Genomic DNA, 21,692 nt, shown 5'->3' on the forward strand with positions numbered 1-21,692 from the left:
AGGCCACAATCGATCCGGGAGGGCCCAAGCACGACGGTGAAACGCATCCGCCGTAGCATGCCGCCTGTCAATGGAGCGCGACGCCGCTGGAGCCGTGCAGCCACCGAACCTTCTCACGGACCGCAGCATAAGAACCCCCGCTGCAGTAAAAGGTAGCCGGACGCCGGTGAAGCCCTCGCCGCCGCCAAACCAACACCGAGAGAAAAGACTGAGGAAGGGCTATAGAACCGAAGGGACGCCGTATCTGCCAAAGCAGACGTCGGATCGGCCGGCAGGACGCCGGATCTGGCCGGAGAGTGCCGTCGCCGCCGCGATGCCGCGCAACCAGGAGGGCCAACGACCTCCAGCGAGCTTCCTGCCGCCTGCAGCGGCCGCCGAGAAAAAGGCCCCGCCGCCGCCTGCACCGTGCGGGCTTTGCCCGCCGGCGTCCACCGGCTCGCCGCCCGTGTCGCCCCTGCCGAGGGACGCGGGGGCTTTTTTTCTCTCCATATGTTGTCCTGTCCATGTGACGTGCTTAGACGACAAATCCTAATTTAGGTCTAGCGGGTTAAACCTTTTCTTATCAAACGGCCAAATTTATTGATGAGTAAACATGGTACTACTACATCAGATCATACAATCTGCATGAAGGAACAACAAGACCTTTATTAAAAACATAAGTGGTGTCAAAAATCTATAGCAGAGAAGCTCGACATTCTAGCAGAGCAGAACAGAACAGAGCCCTCTGTCTGAAGGTGCTAGCTAGTTCTGTCCAGCCAACACACACTGCAAAAACAGAGAGATTTTAGATAATTGGCGTCATGTCATGCAAGGCATAAACCAGACGGATTTGGGCCAGTCCTGATCCAGTTCCAGCTCGTTCAACACCAAATCCTTGTGGTGGTCCTCGGTGGGAAAGGTGATAACGCCGGCGGCCAGGTGGAACACCCAGACGCCACGCCAGTCACCGCCTAGCGCGAGGAGGCCACAGAGCGGGATGTTGGTGAAGTAGACGGCATCAGCTCTGAGCCACGGCGACGCGATGCGGACCGGCACCGACAGCGACTGGCTCCGGTCGCCGATGAGGAACGCGCGGTCACCGCCGACGCTCGCTGTCGCCGCCCACGACGCCGACGCCTCGTCGTAGCGCATGACGAGCATTGCTGGGCGGTGGTAGCGGTTGCTGGAGCTGACGCCGTCGCCCTCGCTGGTGCTCCACACCACGTGCAGCCCGCCGTCGCCGGAGAAGGCGAGGTGGTAGCCGCGGCGGCGGTGCGCGACCTGGCGAGGCAGGTCGGGGCACGCGAACGACGCGAACGGCACCGGCGCCGGGCACTGCGCGGCCATGTCGGCCACCCACACCTGGCCGTGCGTGTCCATGTAGTAGAACTTGCCGCCGTGGTACGCCACGTCTAGCTCGCGCCTGACGGCACGCTCCGCCTTGGGGATCTCGCTGAGCAGCCGCCAGATGCCGTCGTCGTCGTTGATGCCGGCCCTGGCGTAGAACACGGTCCTGCCGCCGAGCGACGCGAAGGCGGCGGCGTGGGCGCTGGCGCTGGGGCGCGGCGCGAAGGCCAACTTCTGGACTATCAAGTCCAGTTCACGCTCCACGACCGCCGGGGAGGAATCCGGGATCCAGCAGGGCGTCGGCGGGAGATCGACGCGCGCGCCGGTGATGGGGTTGACGAGGTAGATCCGGATGTGCTTCGGCTCGGGGACCACGGTGACGAGGGCGAGCCAGCCGGCGTTGGAGCCGACGCAGCGGGCCGGCAAGCCGCCCGGAGGCGTCCACTGGAAGGAGTTGAGGGTCGGCGCCGAGAGCACGGTGAAGGAGTCGCTGCAGCCCTCGGTGCGCGGGATGACCGCCCATGGCGTCGGCATCGCCGGGTACTCGATGGCGGCTCTCCAGGTGCGGCAGACGGCGCGGAAGCATATTCGGCCGGGGACGGCGAGGAGCGTGCCGATGTAGTTCAGGAGATCGCCGGGCAGGCCAGATGACCAATCCACCTCCTGCTGCGCCTCCATCGCGATCTCGTAATTCAGGAGATCGCCTTGGCTTTCCCTACATCGATCGATCTGAGTAATAAATACTCCACGCATTAATTGTGAAACAGGAAACCGGCCTGGAGATATACTCGGCTTACGCTGACCGAGTCCATATTGTGCACGGACGCGCGCATTGAGTTCCCGCCGCTGCCCTTCCTGCGGCTCGTCCCCAAGACGAAGGATCTCGAGCTGATGCTGGACATCGCCATCCAGAAGGTGGCATTCGCGCCGCGCCCCAGCGCGGACGACTACGCCGCCGTCTGCGTCTGCCGCGGCACCAAGGTCGTGCTGCACACCGCGGCGCGCCACGGCCGGCATTGGCGCGCGCTCCCCGTGCTCCCGGGCGGCGGGGACGTCTGGCGCGAGCGGGACGTGGCCTACCGCGACGGCAAGTTCTACTACATGGACACGGCCGGGCGGCCAGGTGTGGGCGGCCGACGTCGCGGTGGAGCCGTCTCCTTCCCCGGCGCCGGTGGCCGTGTTCCTATGTGCCAAGTAAGGACGGAGGACAAGAAACCGGGGCGCTCAATGCTTTTGGCGAACAGCCTCAGCAGAGTTGACGGCCTTTCTTGGCGTTTGCTCTGAAGCTCCAACTTATTTGCCCATTGGGCGGTGAACTTGCTACACATCTTCGTGAGTTCTGCTTGCTACCTGTAACAGTTTATCAAGGACGAGCTTCTTCAGCTCACAGGGGAGATCTCAGCATTCGTCCAAGCGTCGTGCTTGATGCCGACCACATTCATGATGCGTGCAAGTACACCACAACTAGCTCCCCTCTTAACTTTTATGCACCCACGAATGAGGTTGTACTGTGGCAGCTTCTGAGACAATTGCGGTCTGCTCTCTGGATGGACAAGCCTGACGATGCTGAAGATTATGTTAATGTCACCCTCTTTTTTACAACAATGGTCAAATTGAACTGCATTGAAGTACTTCCCAACTAGGGCCCTATTCCCAACTGACGAGATGACAATGAAGATGGATTGTATCTCCATAATGATAGCACCACATAGCAATATAAGTAGGACACTATAATATCGGCTCTATTACTATAGTTCAAAAGGCCCTTTTGATCAGCTCGGGAAAATAGAACGAGAGCCGTAAAGGTGTAACAAGCTTGGGGAACCAATCGTTTAGTCGGTTGCCCTTTTCTCCCATATTGCCTCCAATCTTGGTGCAGCAGTAGTCATAGACAATTCGGAGCTGGAGCTCAGCTAGCTTGTAAGAATTGTTTTTCCAAGAAAACATGAATTAGTTGATGAGGTGGCATGGTTGAATTTATAGACTAATGCAAAATCTAAATGAATACATGTGCATGGTTTAGAAAAAAAGACATGTATGATTTGATGAGGTGGCATGGTTTGCATGGTGATATCTGACATGGTGCGCCTAATGAGGTAGCATGGTTGCATGTTGAGAAGATAGCTAGTGGAAACTCCAATTTAGATATAAAAAATTATTCTTGGTGCAAACTGAGTTTCGCATTTAGAAAGAAAATAATAGAAAAAGACCGTAAGCAAAACCCTTACAGCCCGTTTGGTAACCATCCTTTCATTTCATTTGGTAGAAATGAAATGAAATCCAATTTTTGGTAGAATTTCATTTGGTTGAATTTGAATTCATTTTTAAAAATCATGTTTGTCTACCACATGGATTTGTAGACTGAGAGACAATTCCAGAAAAATGATGGTTTTTGACAGAAATTGGGATCAGTTATACTACAATTCCATAAAATTTGAGATTGAATTTCCGTGACCAATTCCGTGCCAACCAAACAAGTTGGTTTCTGAAATTCTAAATGAATTCCTGAATTCTAAGCTCAAATGATGGGTACCAAACGAGTTGTTAGACTCCATCCACCGCACTAACATGTGTTTCACATTTTCAAATTGAACATAAAAAAAATTAAAAATTCATTTTATAAATATTTATTTATTTTTGATGAAACGCAACAGCATTGCTTTCCATTAATTAATATCAAAGAGAAACAAGACCAAGAGGCCGGAGGCTACAAGAAGATGCGGGAGGAAAAGAAAGCTAAAACCTAGAAAAACTAAAAGGACTAAGAAACTCAAAGTCTTGTACGTAATCACCTGTATTGCTCCATCCGTAGGTTGCTGCCCAAGTCACTACCAGCATTTTTTAAGATCCTCACATCACGCGCAAATATACGGTGGTTCTTTTTATTCATTAAAGCGCAAGACTACTCTCAAGATGAAGGAAGCCACGTTCGTATGCAACCAAAGAGAAGTGGCAGCCAAAAGACCCCTTATCACCATGCATGCATGCATGCATCCAAAGGCTATAAAAAAAGCCTAGGACCTATAAAAGAGGTGCATCATGGACATGGAGAAAGGTGAGGTAAATAATGCATGGGAGCACTATTTGAGCCAGCCATGGTGCCTATATAAGGAGGCTCTTTGCAGCATTGGAGGACACACAACCATCGAGCACAACACAAGCCTTCAGAGCAACAAGTAGTTTAGGGCAGTTAGCCAGAAAACTATCTGCTCTCTAGTAGTAGTAGTACCACTTCCCACTGTAATAAAGCCTGTGTAATCCAGGCATTTGTAACATAAGACTGGGAAGGTAGTAAAGTAACCCTTCGGGGGTTCCCGAAAGGAAAAACCGTATGTAAGCTATATTGTGAAATGAAGTAGTTTAGTTTTTTTCTCGGTCTTTTTAGCATGTTTATACGGGTGGGTGCTTATGCTAGATATCCTATAGGAGAAACCTCTGCGTGGAGTTCTCTGTTAAGCCGTGTGTATGGCGTTGAAATGAACTAAAGACGCTTACGGAAATAAACTTAGCTACTCCTGAAGCAATATAGTAATAAATACGGTGAGTACTGAGTAGGATTATTACATCACTGCAAAAACCGTCGGTAGTTCCGTTGGCCTCACCAGCCTTAAAAGATCCTGCAAAAAGATAATCATAATATTAAAATATTTAATTTACCATATAACCTAATATTAGCCGAAATAATTTGAATATTAACGTATCTAATATTTATTAATATTGCATATTTTTGGTATCAGAGCGAGGTTGTAATCATTGAAAGATTAAAGTATCTAGACTTAGAAGTTAGCGCAGGTAAAATTATACATACTAAAGAAAATATTGATATAAGGTGCAGAGTAAATCCCTCTGAAGAACATATTTGGCATTCTACTCATAGTCAGCTAAATACAGTTGTTCATTTAATATATAACTTCTTTATATCTTGGGAAAAAAGGCAAGATAATCTAGACAAAAAAATTGATAATATACTTAAAGAATACCAAAAACTTGCAGAAAAATACTATAGTTTGAATAATAAAATTGATATTGTTCTGCATAAGCTAGAAGAAGCCAAAACAAAACAAAGTATAGTTTGTAAGAATAACGATTACATTAAAGAAAAAGTGTTATCCATTGGAAAAAGCATAGGGCACTGTCTAAATAAAAATAAAGATTCTGTACCGAGCACTGAAACAAGACAAGATATAACTGTAATTAAAAGACTAGTACAAGAAGTAAAAACTTTGATCCTCCCGTAATTTGTATGACTGAATATAGCCAAGCATTAAAAAAAGTAGAAAAATATTTAACGCCGTCAATTGGCTTTTCTGACCACGATTCTCCAAAGGAAGACTCAAAAATAATAATAAGACAAAACAATACAATCCTGCAGTTATTAATTCAGATTTTAGATAAGCTAAATAGTGAACAAAGTAACAAAGATATTGTGTTAGCATCATCTGAAATAATTGCATCACCAAGGAATATTAATTCAGAAAAATGGACTTATCTAAAAGCCTCATTAGAAGAGACAGAAACCTCCAATTAATAAGACAAGAATCAAAGCCGCTAACAATGATGCATAGGATGTCATGCAGCAAGGCTGATGATATCGATAGTTTAGAAGAAGTTATAGACTTAGAAAAAGATCCAGAAAGGTATCAAAAAGATACATTGAGAAAAATAAAACCACAGCAGGTATACCACATGGGTTTGTTTGAAGGGAGAGGTGGATTATATAGAATTTCCAGAGAAGTAGAGTTAAGTGTGTTAACACATCCAGTAGAATTAAGAATTGTGAGTAAGAATATTAAAAATGAACTCAAATATTGTGGGTATAAATATATTCATCAAGGTATGTATATCATAGGAGTCAAAGGAATGACAAGAAAGAAATTAGGAGCAAAGGTGTTAATAACATTATTTGACAAAAGATGGGGATCAGTAGATAAAGCCTCATTAGGCTTTATGGAAGGAGATATGAATGAAAACAAATTAATAACCTATATAGCTCCAGACTTAATGATGCATGTGAAGGAATTTATCGATAAGATGAGTCTTGGGTTCCAAACTAAAGGTTATGAAGAATTTAAAGGTACAAATCTATTAGTAAGTATAGAGTTTATAGGAAGACTAACTAATAAAAGCAGTTCTAAATATAGAGTAAATGTAGACGATGTAATTGAAAGCATGCAATCAAAAGGTATAAAATTCATGAGTCCTCTTAAAATCAGTTCTGAAGAAAGAGCTGGAGAAGAGTGGAAAATAAGCGAGCTAATTGAAAAGAAGGAATTAAAGCAACCTAATAACTGCATAAGTTACCAAAACTGCGAAGGAACCAGCAGCATTAGATTCACAAATTATAAAACTGCAACCATAGATGATACCGAATCTTTTGCTTCTGAATCAGAGTTTAATGAAAATCAAAATAGTGGCGTGACTGAATACATGGAAAAAGCAGATTTAGACGATGAAATAATTCATTACGAAGGAAAATTGAAACATATAGAATGGGAATATAATAATTCTATGACAAAAGATTGGCTCTAAGATAAGAGAAAAAGAATTGTTTTTCATTAGAGAGATTGCAAGACTAAAAAGATTAAGAAATGAGAAAAAGCCTGTCATTGGTAGTTCAATCAATCTAAATAAGAACATAACGATAGAAGAAAATAAGGTTGGTAGTAGTAAAGCAAATAATACAGACGAGAGCCATAAAAAATAAAGATGTAGGTGAAGAGGAGCAGTGGAAATAAATAATAAAATACTAACTGAAAGTTATGAAGAAGAAGAAGAATTAATAAAAGATATGCTTAAAGAAGATGAAGTTTTTGATGGATCTGAAGAAAATAGTGACTTTATAAACTCTCTAGATGATGTAGGAATACACAATTTAGAAAATGCAATGGAATCTATGAAAGTAGAAATGAATAACAAAAGAAGAAGGACATACGGTGATACTTCAGTAAAAAGAGAAGGAGAGAGAGAAAGACCAAGAAGAGCAGCCGGAACATGGCCTCCAGAAAAAGATGATTTCCAACCAACATACATCCCTGAACAATATAGATATATGGGTACTAAAAGAAGAGATTTTGAAAAACCAGTACAATTTCAAAATTATAAGAATGAGGGTGCAATATTAAATCTAACAGCCCATGACCCAATAGACTGACCTAATATAATTAGCATATGGAAAGGTTTAATAGTTCAAAAATATATACAAAATCAGCATAGCATAGGCAATAAGGTGGAAGATATGATAACCTATCTTAAAACCTTTTTAGGAGAATCTGTAAAAGTTTTATGAGAACAATGGGTAGAAACATTTCCTAGTCAATATGAAGAATTAAAAGCAGCTGGAAGTAATCCCCATAACTTCGCTAATATTATATCACTTATAGTCATAGCAGAAGATCCAGATTTAGGAGATACCACATTGCAGAATGGGAAGTTGCGAGAAATAGAAAAATTAACGTTAACAAGTTGGAAAGGTATAAAAGAATTCTCTTAGCATTATTTATATAATGCTACCACCGCTAAACAATGTTTTAATAAAGGGGTAGTAGAAAGATATTTTAACAAATTATCTGACCCTTTAGGATCTATAATATTTGAGGAATATAAGAGACAAACAGAGGGTTCGGTTTCAAATATATCTCAGGCCCTTAATTTTGTTTTTAAGCAACTAAGAAAGATATGTATGGATATACAAGCCCAAAGATCTATGAAAAAAGCAGACTACAATTTTTGCAATAATATTGTTCAAATACCATTAACATATGGAGAAAATAGGCATAAAAATAAAAAATATTACAAACCCCAGAGGAGAGATAATAGGAACTTTAGGACAAAGAAAAGATATTTTCTAAGAAGATCTGATAATAGAGCTCCTTATCTACATAAGAGAAATGTAAGAAGATATGATCCTAGAAAAACTTATGATAAAACATGTGGGTGTTTTATATGTAATTCACCAGATCACCTAAGTAAAACTTGTCCTAATAAAGATCAGAAAAGGTACTCTAGTAAATATGAAGAGCAAGAAAGAGTGTTAATTATAGATAGTGTTAATGAAAATATCCTAGTATGCGATGAAGAAATAAAAGATGATGAGTCGATATACTCTATCATAGAAACAGATGAAGTAGAAAATGATACTTTAGAAGAAGAATCAAGTGAAGATGAAATAGATCTAATAGATGATTTAGCTGGTTTAAAAATTGAAATGATGAATCAAGTAGATTGTGAACACGATTGGATTAGAGGTAAAGGAGATTATAATATAAAATGTGTGTTTTGTATATACTATCCAAGCCAAGAAAATAGGTCTACATGTAGTTTATGCTTAAGACAAGCTTGTGCCTCTTGTTTAAAGGCTAGAAATCAAGCCCGGAGACAAGAAATAGTTTGTGAACCAGAAGACCAAATCCTATTTAGTAGAGTTAGAAATTTAGAGAATAGAATAAATAAACTAGAAGCAGATCTAGAAGAGGTAAAATATAATTTAGAAAATAGTAGTGGTAATCAATATCAAGAGGATAATATGGTCAAAAATACTGAATTAAAGGATCAAATGGTGACAGTAAAAGAAAGGAAAGGAGACAGGCTTATCCAACTAAAGGACGCCATTACTAATTTTGGAAACGAATATATAGTACGTTTACCATTTAAGGAGGTTCTGGGAATAAGAATCCCAGTCAAAATAGTATTAAAACCAAATATTTCCTATAAAATATTAGCACTAATAGACACGGGGTGCACAAAGATCATCATTCATGACAAGTATTTTGCGAGATGCTCTGAAATAGTTAAAACTATAGACAACGATAAAGCTGAAGTCTCCACAGACATGTCAGGAATACAAAAGATTCACAATATTGAATCTTACATAAATGGAACAAAATATATTATAGATGAAATTACAATTAGAGATTTGTCAGTAATAAAGGATGACATGATACTGGGTTTAAGATTTTTACAACAATCCTTACAAACCACTATTATACATGAAGAAGGAGTTACATTCATCCCATATCAAGATAACGTTCCATACATATCTAAGATTATAAGACAGAGAAAATCCATACAAAATGCAGAAATATCTAATATAGATGAAGAATATAGTGCCGAGGAAGACTCTCTTGAAATCTGCAAAGAAGAAGAGCTTAGTAATGCCATAGAAGAATACCATATAGAAAATACATGTACCGAATGTATAGGTTTACAATCATTCTCACCAAATTGGTATAGAGATATAAAAACCAAGAAAGATATAGACAACATAGTGCAAAAATTAGAAGACATACAAATCATTGGAGAAAGACCGATGAAACATTGGGATAAGAACTCCATAGTTTGCAAGATAAATATTATCAACCCTGATTACATAATCAAGTCAGGACCAATAGAAGCTACTCCTAAGGATATAGAAGAATTCAAAATGCATATTGAAGAGTTATTGAAATTAAAAGCCATCAGGGAAAGCAGAAGCCCTCATAGGTCAGTTGCCTTTATAGTTAGGAATCACGCTGAGGAAGTCAGGGGAAAATCTAGAATGGTTATTAATTACAAGAGACTTAATGATAATACAATAGACGATGCATTCAATATACCCAATAAGCAAGAATGGATTAATAGAATACAAGGAAGCAAATATTTTTCTAAGTTTGATCTAAAGGCCGGGTTTTGACAAGTAAAAATGGCAAAGGAATCTATTCCTTGGACAGCATTTACATGCCCTCAAGGTCATTATGAATGGCTGGTAATGCCCTTAGGATTAAAAAATGCGCCTGCATTATTTCAAAGGAAGATGCAAAATATAGTTAATGAGAATCAAGCATTTATATTAGTATATGTAGATGATTTATTGGTTTTCTCAAAATCATACAAGGAGCATATTGCTCACCTTGAAGTCTTCTTTAGAAAGGTAGAACAAAACGGCCTAATCCTATCTAAAAAGAAAATGAAGATTTGTAAAGAGAAAATAAATTTTCTCGGGCACGAGATAGAAGAAGGAAAAATACATCTGCAAGAGCATATTGCTAAGAAAATTTTACAATTTCCTGATTCTATGAATGACAAAAAGGTCTTACAACAATTCTTAGGAATTGTAAATTATGCGAGAAATTATATAGATAATCTAGCAAAACTAGCTGGACCATTATATGCTAAATTAAGAAAGAATGGGCAAAGGTATTTTAATTCTGAAGACATAAAGTTAGTCAAGGCCACAAAAGAAAAGGTCAAAAATTTGAAACCCTTAGAATTGCCATTAGAAGATTATTACTTTATAATCGAAACCGATGCATCTAAAGTAGGTTGGGGTTCTATATTAAAGCAAAAACCTAATAAGTACTCTCCAAAGGCAGAAGAAAAGATATGTAGGTATGCCTCAGGAAGTTGTAAATTAAAAACAGTAAATAATATTGATAGAGAAATCCTCGCGGTAGTCCATGCAATAAACGCGTTTAGGCTATACTTGGGATTTAAAGAATTTACAGTACGCACTGATTGTGAAGCAATATGTAGATACTATAATCAAATCAATAGTAAGAAAAGTTCTACTAGAAGATGGGTTTTATTTGAAGATATCATAACTGGAAATGGATATAAAGTTGTTTTTAAGCATATTAAGGGAAAAGATAATTGTTTACCTGACATATTCTCCCGTTCATCAATCTTGCAGGAATGAAGCGTGGGTTGCTTCCCAATGGGGTGGAAGTATTTACCTTTGGAAATGAAAACACTCTGAAAATATTTCCCCCGAATACATTTAAATTTAAACCTAAGGGACATATTGCCCTCGATGAAATTCAAGAATGCATACTTGACAATTTCTGGTTCCAATATAATAATAAAAGAGAAGAAAAAGGCTATATGCTATCAATTCTGAATAGTCTAGCCAAATATTTCAATATGATGAACAAGAAGTTACCATATCAGCAAATATTGCAGTGCAAGAATATAAGCCATTATATGTACTATTTGATGGAATCAAACCTGGAATATATATGACCTTTGAAGAAATAATAAAAGAAAAGTTAGACGCAAGGAAAGGGAAAGAGGACATAACATGAAAGAAATATGTTGATGTCAATGAAGAATCTCCTAAATATCAAACATACAAAAACTGCCTAATAAAAGGAGTGGATCCTTTAGATTCTGAATCTATATTAAGTCTGGAGCTATATAATCTAGACATTTTTTGTCTAGTATATAGCTCCAGACTTAATGATGCCTATTTTTTGTCTAGATTATCTTGCCTTTTTCCCCAAGATATAAAGAAATTATATATTAAATCAACAACTGTATTTAGCTGACTATAAGTAGAATGCCAAATATGCTCTTCAGAGGGATTTACTCTGCACCTTATATCAATATTTTCTTTAGTATGTATAACTTTACCTGCGCTAACTTCTAAGTCTAGATACTTTAATCTTTCAATGATTACAACCTCGCTCTGATACCACAAATATGCAATATTAATAAATATTAGATACGTTAATATTCAAATTATTTCGGCTAATATTAGGTTATATGGTAAATTAAATATTTTAATATTATGATTATCTTTTTGCAGGATCTTTTAAGGCTGGTGAGGCCAACGGAACTATCGACGGTTTTTGCAGTGATGTAATAATCATATTCAGTACTCACCGTATTTATTACTATATTGTTTCAGGAGTAGCTAAGTTTATTTCCCTAAGCGTCTTTAGTCAGGTTTATATGGGTGATTTCTTATCGTCTTCCCAGGCAGCTCCACCCGAAGGGAACACTTCTCTACGGTTAGAAGGTTCTCATTTCAACGCCATACACACGGCTTAACAGAGAACTACACGCAGAGGTTTCTCCTATAGGATATCTAGCATAAGCACCCACCCGTATAAACATGCTAAAAGGACCGAGGGGAAAACTAAACTACTTCATTTCACAATATAGCTTACATACGGTTTTTCCTTTCGGGAACCCCCGAAGGGTTCACACAAAGATAAAGAAATTACCTTACTACCTTCCCAGTCTTATGTTACAAATGCCTGAATTACACAGGCTTTATTACAGTGGGAAGTGGTACTACTACTACTACAAGAGAGCAGATAGTTTTCTGGCTAACTGCCCTAAACTACTTGCTGCTCTGAAGGCTTGTGTTGTGCTCGATGGTTGTGTGTCCTCCAATGCTGCAAAGAGCCTCCTTATATAGGCACCATGGCTGGCTCAAATAGTGCTCCCATGCATTATTTACCTCACCTTTCTCCATGTCCATGATGCACCTCCTTTATAGGTCCTAGGCTTCTTTTATAGCCTTTGGATGCATGCATGCATGGTGATAAGGGGTCTTTTGGCTGCCAGTTCTCTTTGGTTGCATACGAACGTGGCTTCCTTCATCTTGGGAGAAGTCTTGCGCTTTAATGATAGTGTCTTCGACACACTGCAGCCTTATTGTCTGCTTCCTTGACTATTCTTCGTCTGCACACCATAAATCATAGGATCCCATGCATTTTTGATTTTGTATGCTGATGATGGGTCTTATATGCCTAATACATGCTAACGATGGCTCTTAAGATTTAATATTTTTCATTATTTTTAATTATTATTTACCTTTTTTTATTTTATTTCACACACACACACTAGCTGAAATGTCCGTGCGTTGCAACGGAACAACAAAATAAATGATACATTCAAAAACATGCATCAAAACCTCTCTTTGCTCTTCTTTAGCGATCACCAAATATCCCGTTAAAAAAGGTTTCTTCTGAAGATTTGTGTCTATATACTCTAGTCTCTCAAAATAGAAGAATACACTTCCTTCTGAAAATTATATAACATCACCCGGTCAAAAAAGTTTTGTGACAGAATCACTTAATTTTTTCAGTTCTCTCCACTATCTCACTTCACCCGTTAAACACAAAGAGTTAGAAGGGGCAACAAATTTATGTTTTGGCAGCTGAATGTTCGTTTATGAGTATAGATATTTGATTATTTTGTTGTGTTGCTTATTCTGATTTTGCTGGTTTTCTGAAGGAGCTTATCAATATTATATTAAATCAAGCCTAATTAATAAACTGGCAGTGCATGTGTAAATTTTTTCCAATTATTTGCTCGAGTTGTTCGACGCATCTGGCTTGTGGGCAGTTCCGATGACTTGACGTCGTTGGCCTCTCGGCTATCCGTCTGCTCGTAGTCCTGTCTCTGCAGGGTGGGTAGAGTCCGCCTTATATGGCCAGCAAGTATTAAATGTGGTAACTTACCCGCAGATATCCGACTCAAAGAGGTAGGATATGGGTTGACGTTTACGCCCATGGTATACCCGATGGCTCGTCCGATTAGTCATGGGTAGAGTATGGGTATAGGTTTATATCCATGTATATCCGATGGGTCGCCCATTTAATATTTAATTAAATACATATTATTTTATTATATAATATGTGGACTCTTTGATGCAATCAGGATTAAGGGATGAACCCTGCTGTAAAAATAAAAATAAAAACCAAGTGCAAATTGGCCCAGTAGCCCATGACTCGATGACCCATCAATTTGGTATGTTTGGCCATCTCTCTCGCTCAGTCAGGCTCACAGAAGAAAAGCATCGAGGTGCATTCTCCCATCTCCCATTCTACACTTGGCCATCATCTCTCGTTCTCTCTCTACTATGCCCTAGGCGCCGCCATCATTCTCTCTCGCAGTCTGTCTCATTAGCTTTTTCTAACAATTCGCCATCTCCTCGTGTAATTTAGCCCTAAGAGGAGACGGTCGTGGCAGGGAAACGGAAGAGGGGACCAGCCGTCGCCGCACCTGGGAGACAGAGGAGACGCCCGTGGCTTTGATTCCTTGCCCGATGAGTGCCCGATCGGGTCTCATCTTCCGACCCCCGTAGTGTTTCGGCGGAGCGATATTTTTCTCGTCAGATTCGGAGTTGTTGCCCGACTCTTGTAACGATCCCGTTGGCGATGGATTCCCTCGCGGACTTCCAGTCCAAGTAACGGGCCTAATATACATGCAATTTTGGGGGGTGCATAATTTTTTTGAAAAGTTTGACAGAAGACGGTGAAGAGAACGGTCCGTATTTTTTAGATAGATATAGATAGGGCACAGCACCTCTCGACGTTTCAGGGTTGGCAACTTTTCGAGTAGGTATTATATTCTTGCTGGACTGGACCGGGACGAAATGAATAATATCGAATGACATCCATGCAACACTTGCTTTGCTTGTAGATGGCGGTTAGTTTGATAATGCTGTAGCAGGAGCAAGCTGCAGGCCAGCTAGCTAGCGAAGAACTGATGGTCACGGACACAATGGAATCACCCTGACTCTCTAATCTTCCCATCTTTTAAAGCCGAGCTGTCTCAATATAATCCTGGTTGTAGCCAGTATTTTCCCGGTAACGGTCCACAAAATTAAGAGACGACTAAATAACACGTATAAAGTCAAATCTGTACCGACGATCAATCATCTTGTTTGATCACATCTGTATACATGTAGTAAAGTAAAGTATACATGGTTTCCTTCAATTTGAGATCTTAATTTAACCTCTTCCCTACCGCTGCCGGAGATACTCCATGGCCTTGTCTAACGTGGGCCGAAACCGCTCAACATCAAGCCTCACATCCTGCTTACCCAGATAATACTCGGCCACCTTATCCCACCCACTCCGATGCACAGCTTCAGGATCCTTAATCACCAAATGCTCGGGGCCCAACATCTCCAGCAGGCTACTCTCCTGGGCCGAAACGCTGTACTCGAGGTACTCCAGGCCCATGTCCTTAACGGGCTCCCCGAAGTCCGTCCTGGCCAGCCCCTCCATCTTCCCGTACGGCACCACCTGGATCACCACGCCGCCGGGCGGCAGGAACGCCGCGTTCGTCAGCCCCGCCCCGTGCACTCCCATGAGCACGTCGAAGGAGTTCACGGACTTGGCGAGGTCGGAGATCCGGACGTCGAAGCGCGGGTCGGAGATGGTGACGGCGAAGCCGGCGGATTCGGCGGCGGCGACGATCTCGGGTACGTTCAGGAGCTTCCGGTAGTGGGATCTGTGGATCAGCATCAGCCTTGGCTTCTGATTGTCGTCGTTGGATCCGGTGGCGCCGAGGCTGATTTTGGTTGGGGAATTGCGGGGCAGGGAGTATGTCTCGCGGAGGAAGGCGGTGAAATCGGGCATGGAGAGGGGATTGTTTTTCCCGGCGGCGATGTCGAACTCCTTGGTGAGGCGGAGGCCGACGGAGACATGGCGGAAGCAGCGGGTCTGGTTGTCTTTGTCGAGGTCGACGGCGTCGTACTTGGAGAGGCGGCGGACCACGGCGCCGTACTTGGCGAGCCACCAGGGCTGGATGTTGCTGACGAGGAAGAGCACCTCGCCGCCGTACCGCCGGGACGCGACGAAGAGTGGCACCAGGGCGTCGCTGAAGTCGTGGAAGTAGTTCCCCGTGAGCCCGCCGAGCGCGAAGACGATGGCCGGGACCTCGTGGGTGACCGTGCACGCCGGCGCGGCCGAGGCCTCGTCCGCCGAGGCGAGCTGCGTCACGGTAACCTCGCGGATGTCGGTCATGGTGCGGCGGGAGTAGGGCCGGATCTTCCATTGCTGACGGCGCGATGTTGTTTCCTGGCGGCTGGAAGGGAGAAGGGTTACAGAGAGGGCGCTGCCGTTGATCCGGACGTCACCGGTGACTTCGCAGGTGTCGGAGAAAGGCCCGTCCCTGTTGCACACCACCTTGGCTTCCTCTGTTTTTGTTCAACATCAAAAACAGAGTTTTAGAACTTCAAACTTCCATTTACCATGGTCAATTTCATTGTCAGGAATCTATGGATTTTTTGGTTGTTGTTGATCAAGGGTTGATAAAATCGAACTTTTTGCGGTGATTTTTGTTTCTATAATAGAGTCAATTAATTGATATGTTTCGCGCCAATGATTTTAGACTGAAAATTGTACTATTACAGTATTATTTTTGTTTTCACAAGGCTAAAAGAGGAAACACAGGAATGTGGTGCGTCCAAATACACTGGCCACAACTCACAAGACGTGTGCAAATCGAATCGAATCAAAACGTAATAACAATCCAGCCGAACTGGAACTAACATATGGAATCATCACAGCTTGTTTAATCAGGGGAACAAAATTCGGACATACCAGACAGTTGGACATCTCTGTCGTCTCTTTTCGTCCGGGGCTCCTCCGTTGCCGTCACCGTCGCGGCGGAGTCTTCGTCTTTCGTCCGCCATGTCTCCTCCTCTGCATTTAGAAAACACAACATCGCCCTTTTGGTCATCCCTCCTTTCACAACGCAGAGATCTTTCAGAAATGTAAGCTGTCTGAAGCATTTCACAACTGTATGTTGTTTAATTACCCTGTCCCTGCTGCTTCTCATCCTGGTCTTGATTGCCAGAAGCTTCAGGTTTCATCTGCTCCTTCTTCTCCTCGCCTGTTTCGCCGGGAGCTTCGGTCGCCGCCGACTTCCGGTGCTCGGCGGCAGTAACCCGCGGCGCCATCTTCGCGACAGCTGCATGGTTAAGCTAGTAATTAATTGATTTGAAGCGATCAACTCGATCGGTCGGCCATGGACACAGTAAAAAGCAGAAAAGAAAAGCAAAAGCATGTACTATCTCCATGGAACAACCAACCAATGGAACAGTAAAGCGATGTAAGTAGAAGAAGGCCTGGTGTGCAAGGAAGGAATCAAAGTAAAGAAAGCAAGGGAGACGAGGATGTGATGATTGATTAGTTAGATACCGTTGGGGGAGGTGGTGGTGCTGATGGCGGCGAAGCGCTGCGGCTGGGAGAGGACGACGTAGGTGAGGAGCACGAGGAGGAAGCCGGCGACGAAGCTCAGGTTCAGGTACCTCTGCGCCCACCCCTTCATCGCCGCCTTCCCCGGCTTCGCCTCGCTCCCCATCGCTCGATCTCCTTCTCTTCCTCTTCTCCCTCTCTGACTCTTATGATCACAGGAGTATATATGGGTTGAATTGAATCAGTCTTGGAGGATTGCAGCAGAGCTTTCTTTCTGCTGCTGCTGCTGCTGCTGCTGCTTCTTGTTCTTCTTCCTCCTGTTTCTGGTTTACAGAGAGAGGGACAGAAAAGGGAGAAGGAGGTGCTGTTGTTGCCGCGGGACGCTGGGCCTTTTTCGTCGTCCACAACAGCTACCGCTCGAGCTTTGGCGCCCTGCTCCTTTTTGTACCAATCTCTGGACAGGGGTTGCCTCTCTTTTTTTCACTTCACACGCCACGAATTCCAAATCACCGGTTGACCGGTGACGAGGTCTGTTCGGCAAATGAGCAGGGCACGTCGGTCGTTGAACATGTCTCGAGTTGACGAACTTTTTACCTTGCTTCCATGCGCGTACGCAGACGTTGTCTTTCTAAGGGACGATGTTTCATTGATGGGGTTTGATAAAATTGAAATGAAACTTTAGCAAAATTTAAACAATGGTTTGGTTTTGCCGAGATTCTAAAACTAAAGCCAAATTGGAACCGAAAAAAATATACTCCCTCCATGCCAATATAAGTGGCGTGGATTTGTATAAGAATTTATGCAAATCCAAATCACTTATTTTGAGACATAAGGAGTACAAAGTTTTTGTGTTAATATTTTGTTTCTTCGCTCAAATTTCACTTTAGAATCACTGAATTTCAGCGATACAGCAGAGTGCCATAAATTCTTCTGTTAGGCCGGCGTGACACTGACAACAGCTTCCGTAGATGATTAATTAAAGTCACAACTGCTGCCAATTTTGTTCGGCCGGCGTCTGTCCTGCCTGAATCGAGACGCGGGTCGATTCAGACATCCGTGGAGTTGGTGTTCAGAGTTCAGACAATAATATTCAACACTTCCTCGATGCGACGGTGGGATCACCCAAGATTGCAACTAGTAGCAGCAGTGCGTCAGTCTGGAGATCGACGGAGCATGTTGTTCTTCTGAACCTGGTAAAAATCAGCGAAAATTATGAGATTTTTCTTGTCTATAGTACTACTAATTAACTCATATTGACGATTAGTTAGCCGAGTTCTTGTAAGGCTGTCCCAACTTACTCCCAACTGCTGCTGCTGCTAGTACTAAATTGAACACGTGGTGCGACCTGGCGCCGTTGAGTATGCTTTTGAGCTTCGCAACTGAACTGCTACAGCTCAGCTCTGCTCATGGTTTAATTCATTCATCCTAGGTTGGTACTAACTGGCTACTACTACTGCTAGATGAACAGAGATCATCATGAAAGCCAACCGATGATCTCTGATTAGTTGTACCTTTCCATCTAACGAATCAAATTAACTCCTCCAGACGTGAACGCCTCTATGGCTCATCGCCTCGCCTCGCATGTTCCGCCCATAATGATCCAATCTGCACACGTCTTCGACATGCATTGTGGGTGGGTGGCAACTATCCTGACCGTGACTGCACTGCATATATGCACAAGTTCAGAAATCATCCGTCTTCCTTTTTCTTTCTTTTCTTGTGTTATAAAATCAATTATACGTGTATATTGATGACGGTAGTGCAATGATATAAATTTCAGTTTAGACCTGAACATAAAGTTGACCGGTTAAGCCGGGGAAATCCTAACCAAGTATATTTGCGTGGTTTTAGCACTGTCACAAAGTGCATATCTGCAGGAAAGAAAGAAACCTGTGGTATTCCTACCCAATCACGGGCAGCACATACGTAGCAGTTGCAAGTACACATAACACATGCATCTCATGATTATGAGCTTCCAAAATCTGTCGTAATCTCGCCAGATTAATGTTACCTGCTCCAGTACGTACTAGTCCTGAATTAATTAACTCTTTGCAATCACATATTAGGAAAGGTGCTGCGCTTTGATCTTACGTATAGGGCAGCTATATAGCTCCATCGATTCGCTGGCACATCCTTAAGCTTAATTAGTCAAGTCCCTTCCGTCTTATATTAATTTGGATTTGGATGGAATCTTGAGCCGTGACACGTATACGTACATTCTGATCAGTGTGTGGTCAGCACGACTTACAATTTCATGATATATATTCGAGTATTTATTTTCACGCCGACTATTATTCGAGTATTTCTCGATCACACCGACAGATTGCCAGGCTGACTCTTAACACATTGTGGTTCAGACAGACCCATGGAATCAACCGACAAGCTAATGCATGCGGAGTTACAGTAAGCCACAAGTGTCAAACTCCAGTAACGTAATCCTAAAGTTAGGAGCCAGTACTCCCTCCGTTCCATAAAAATTGGCATGGATTGGAACTAGAGTTAGCTCAAAACCGTACCAATCTTTATGAAACGGAGGGAGTAATAATTAATAAGTCATAAGATAAACCTTGAAACAACAATGTAAATAGGTTATGCACGGGTAAATTGTGGCACGAATTTTAAACAGGATAAACACCGTCACACATTTACAAAGGGGAGACGGAAAATCCTCTACTTCGTATTATAATTCGCTCTTAAATTAATTAACATCACTGGTTAGTTTCTTAGGGATGATGCAACTTGTAAATATTCTCTCTTTTTCTGAACACGTAGATGTAGATACACAACACGATGCTTGGACGAGCATAGGCATACGTAGCTTATGTTCGCAAGAGCCACGCACGAGAGAGCGTGACAATGAAATTAATTAAGCAGAAGTCGGGCGCCGGTTCATAATCAGGGTGAACATACAGAGAGCTCAGTATAGCTTTGCTCGCTCCATGTCAGATTTTTAGATGCATGGACCACATACTGTACACTACATACGTAGGTATCCCACACGTGGAACGAAATGAATTAGTAATGCCGTATAATGGAGTTATTATTAGTAGTAGGACGGATGATGCACATATATGTAATATGTATGTCATGAACTCATGATCGTGATCGATTGCAACGGCACAGCGACCCCATCCCAAGGCAGTTCGAGTAACTAACCTGCTACTGCTTCGTGGAATGTACGTACAAGAAGAAGAATATATTCGTGCCGTTGTTCTGCGTGGCAAGAAGATGCTTCTGCTTAATTTTGCCGCCCGACCTTCCGGCTAGATTGATATGCAGGAATGTAGCTTGTCGTCCTCTGCGTTAACTAGCTAAGTCAACTCAGGATATATGTTTTACGTTTTCAGCCTCGACGTCACGGCCAAAAAAAGTATACTTTTGGAACAAGGACCTCCGATTTTCATCAAAGAAACGGCCGCAGTAGCACACTGTACATATATATATATATACACACCATGGGTGGCCACGATGGTTCAATACAACCCGTATACATATACACTAGTGTATCTTAAACCTAGTAAAAAATAAAAAAACAACCCGAGCAAATAGCCCATCTCACCGAGCAGTTCTCGTTTTCTTTCTGTTATGTAGTATACACATCACCGCATCGGGTCCGGCCTTGTAGCAACATAGCGATCGATCACAAGCAGTTAGCATCTTATCGTATTTCTTGCCGAGACGAGAAGCTAACATCTCATCGTATTTCTCGCCATTGATCGTTGCCGACTGCCAGCGGACGGCAAACATACACTGTGTCACCGCGACATTTTTCTCGGCCTTTCGTTGAATTGAATTAAGGTTTGCTCATTGATCGAATTGAAATTATCGTAAAATTGTTTCGATGCCGGGTTTTTTCTTTTTCCAAATTCAATACTACTAGTATGTTTGGGGTGAAAATTTGTCGGTGTAATTTATATTGAGATAAAAGTTTATACATTGAACTACCCTGTCTCAAATAACTAGATCCGCCACTGTGTGTGTATCTCTGTCGGTATAATTTTGTGCGAGTCCGCACAAAATGAAGCCACGTACTATCTCTGTCTTAGCTTGGTGCCTAACCTACATTAACTCTTTACCACATCTGAAATATGTAGCAGTAAACATGTGTGCAGGCCTCAGATGGTTACAGCTAAGTTAGAAAAAGTTTTATCGACCTTTTGCTTGGTTTAAATGGCCTCCGAGAAAATCCAACGTCATGAAACATTAGAAAAGAACAACAAGTTTATTTGTGTTCTAACAATCAGCTCGGGATAAACTCACTAAACCGATTTTTACCTGAGATTGATTTCCAGAAGTCATGTTGCACAGATTCAATAGGCAGAAGTGAAGCTTAATTGATTGGTCGAAAGAGCATCCAGGTAACTCATCTGAGAGGTTGCTACACGTTTTATCTCACAAAAATCTTTGGTCAAATTTGAGTCACGGAGAGAGGAAACGAGAAAAAATTTATTTGAGATGTTGGAAAAGGAGTACTAGTACAACCAAGAACCAGGGCTCGTATACTGCCACTCTTTCAAGCAGCTTGATCCATATAAATTGTCAAAATATTACAATTGTCGAAACATTACATCTATCTAGATGCTTTCTAAGGAGTTAAATGCACTGCAGGTTCTAAAGGTATCAGCGTGGTGTCATTTAGGTCCTAATAGTATGAAAATGCAGTTTTGGGTC

General features: G+C 42.4%; 2 protein-coding genes across 2 annotated transcripts; both read right to left on the minus strand.

Annotated features, from left to right (window-relative positions):
- Nucleotides 1-625: 625 nt before the first annotated feature.
- Nucleotides 626-2,196, minus strand: LOC106866008. The gene is made up of 2 exons (XM_024458437.1): nucleotides 2,124-2,196; nucleotides 626-2,055 (listed from the first exon to the last, which is right to left on the minus strand). The coding sequence occupies exons 1-2, from the start codon at nucleotides 2,157-2,159 to the stop codon at nucleotides 799-801; spliced, it is 1,293 nt and encodes a 430-aa protein (XP_024314205.1). The 5' UTR covers nucleotides 2,160-2,196; the 3' UTR covers nucleotides 626-798.
- A 12,501-nt stretch (nucleotides 2,197-14,697) lies between these two features.
- Nucleotides 14,698-17,446, minus strand: LOC100844253. Its single transcript, XM_010232079.3, has 4 exons — nucleotides 17,025-17,446; nucleotides 16,642-16,794; nucleotides 16,425-16,526; nucleotides 14,698-16,018 (listed from the first exon to the last, which is right to left on the minus strand). Exons 1-4 carry the CDS (start codon nucleotides 17,185-17,187, stop codon nucleotides 14,838-14,840), a joined length of 1,599 nt encoding a protein of 532 aa, XP_010230381.1. The 5' UTR covers nucleotides 17,188-17,446; the 3' UTR covers nucleotides 14,698-14,837.
- Between the last annotated feature and the right edge of the window lie 4,246 nt (nucleotides 17,447-21,692).

The sequence above is a fragment of the Brachypodium distachyon genome, chromosome 2 (assembly GCF_000005505.3).
Source record: "Brachypodium distachyon strain Bd21 chromosome 2, Brachypodium_distachyon_v3.0, whole genome shotgun sequence".
NCBI lineage: Eukaryota > Viridiplantae > Streptophyta > Magnoliopsida > Poales > Poaceae > Brachypodium > Brachypodium distachyon.

Excerpts from the sequence above, each read along its gene's own strand:
- LOC106866008 (XM_024458437.1), bottom strand. The coding sequence starts at position 2,159 with ATGCGCGCGTCCGTGCACAATATGGACTCGGTCAGC. Across the intron at positions 2,056-2,123 it reads ACAATATGGACTCGGTCAGC|ATCGATCGATGTAGGGAAAG; the intron begins GTAAGCCGAGTA and ends TTTATTACTCAG.
- LOC100844253 (XM_010232079.3), bottom strand. The coding sequence starts at position 17,187 with ATGGGGAGCGAGGCGAAGCCGGGGAAGGCGGCGATGAAGGGGTGGGCG. Across the intron at positions 16,795-17,024 it reads CACCACCACCTCCCCCAACG|CTGTCGCGAAGATGGCGCCG; the intron begins GTATCTAACTAA and ends TTAACCATGCAG. Across the intron at positions 16,019-16,424 it reads CAGAGATGTCCAACTGTCTG|AGGAAGCCAAGGTGGTGTGC; the intron begins GTATGTCCGAAT and ends GAACAAAAACAG.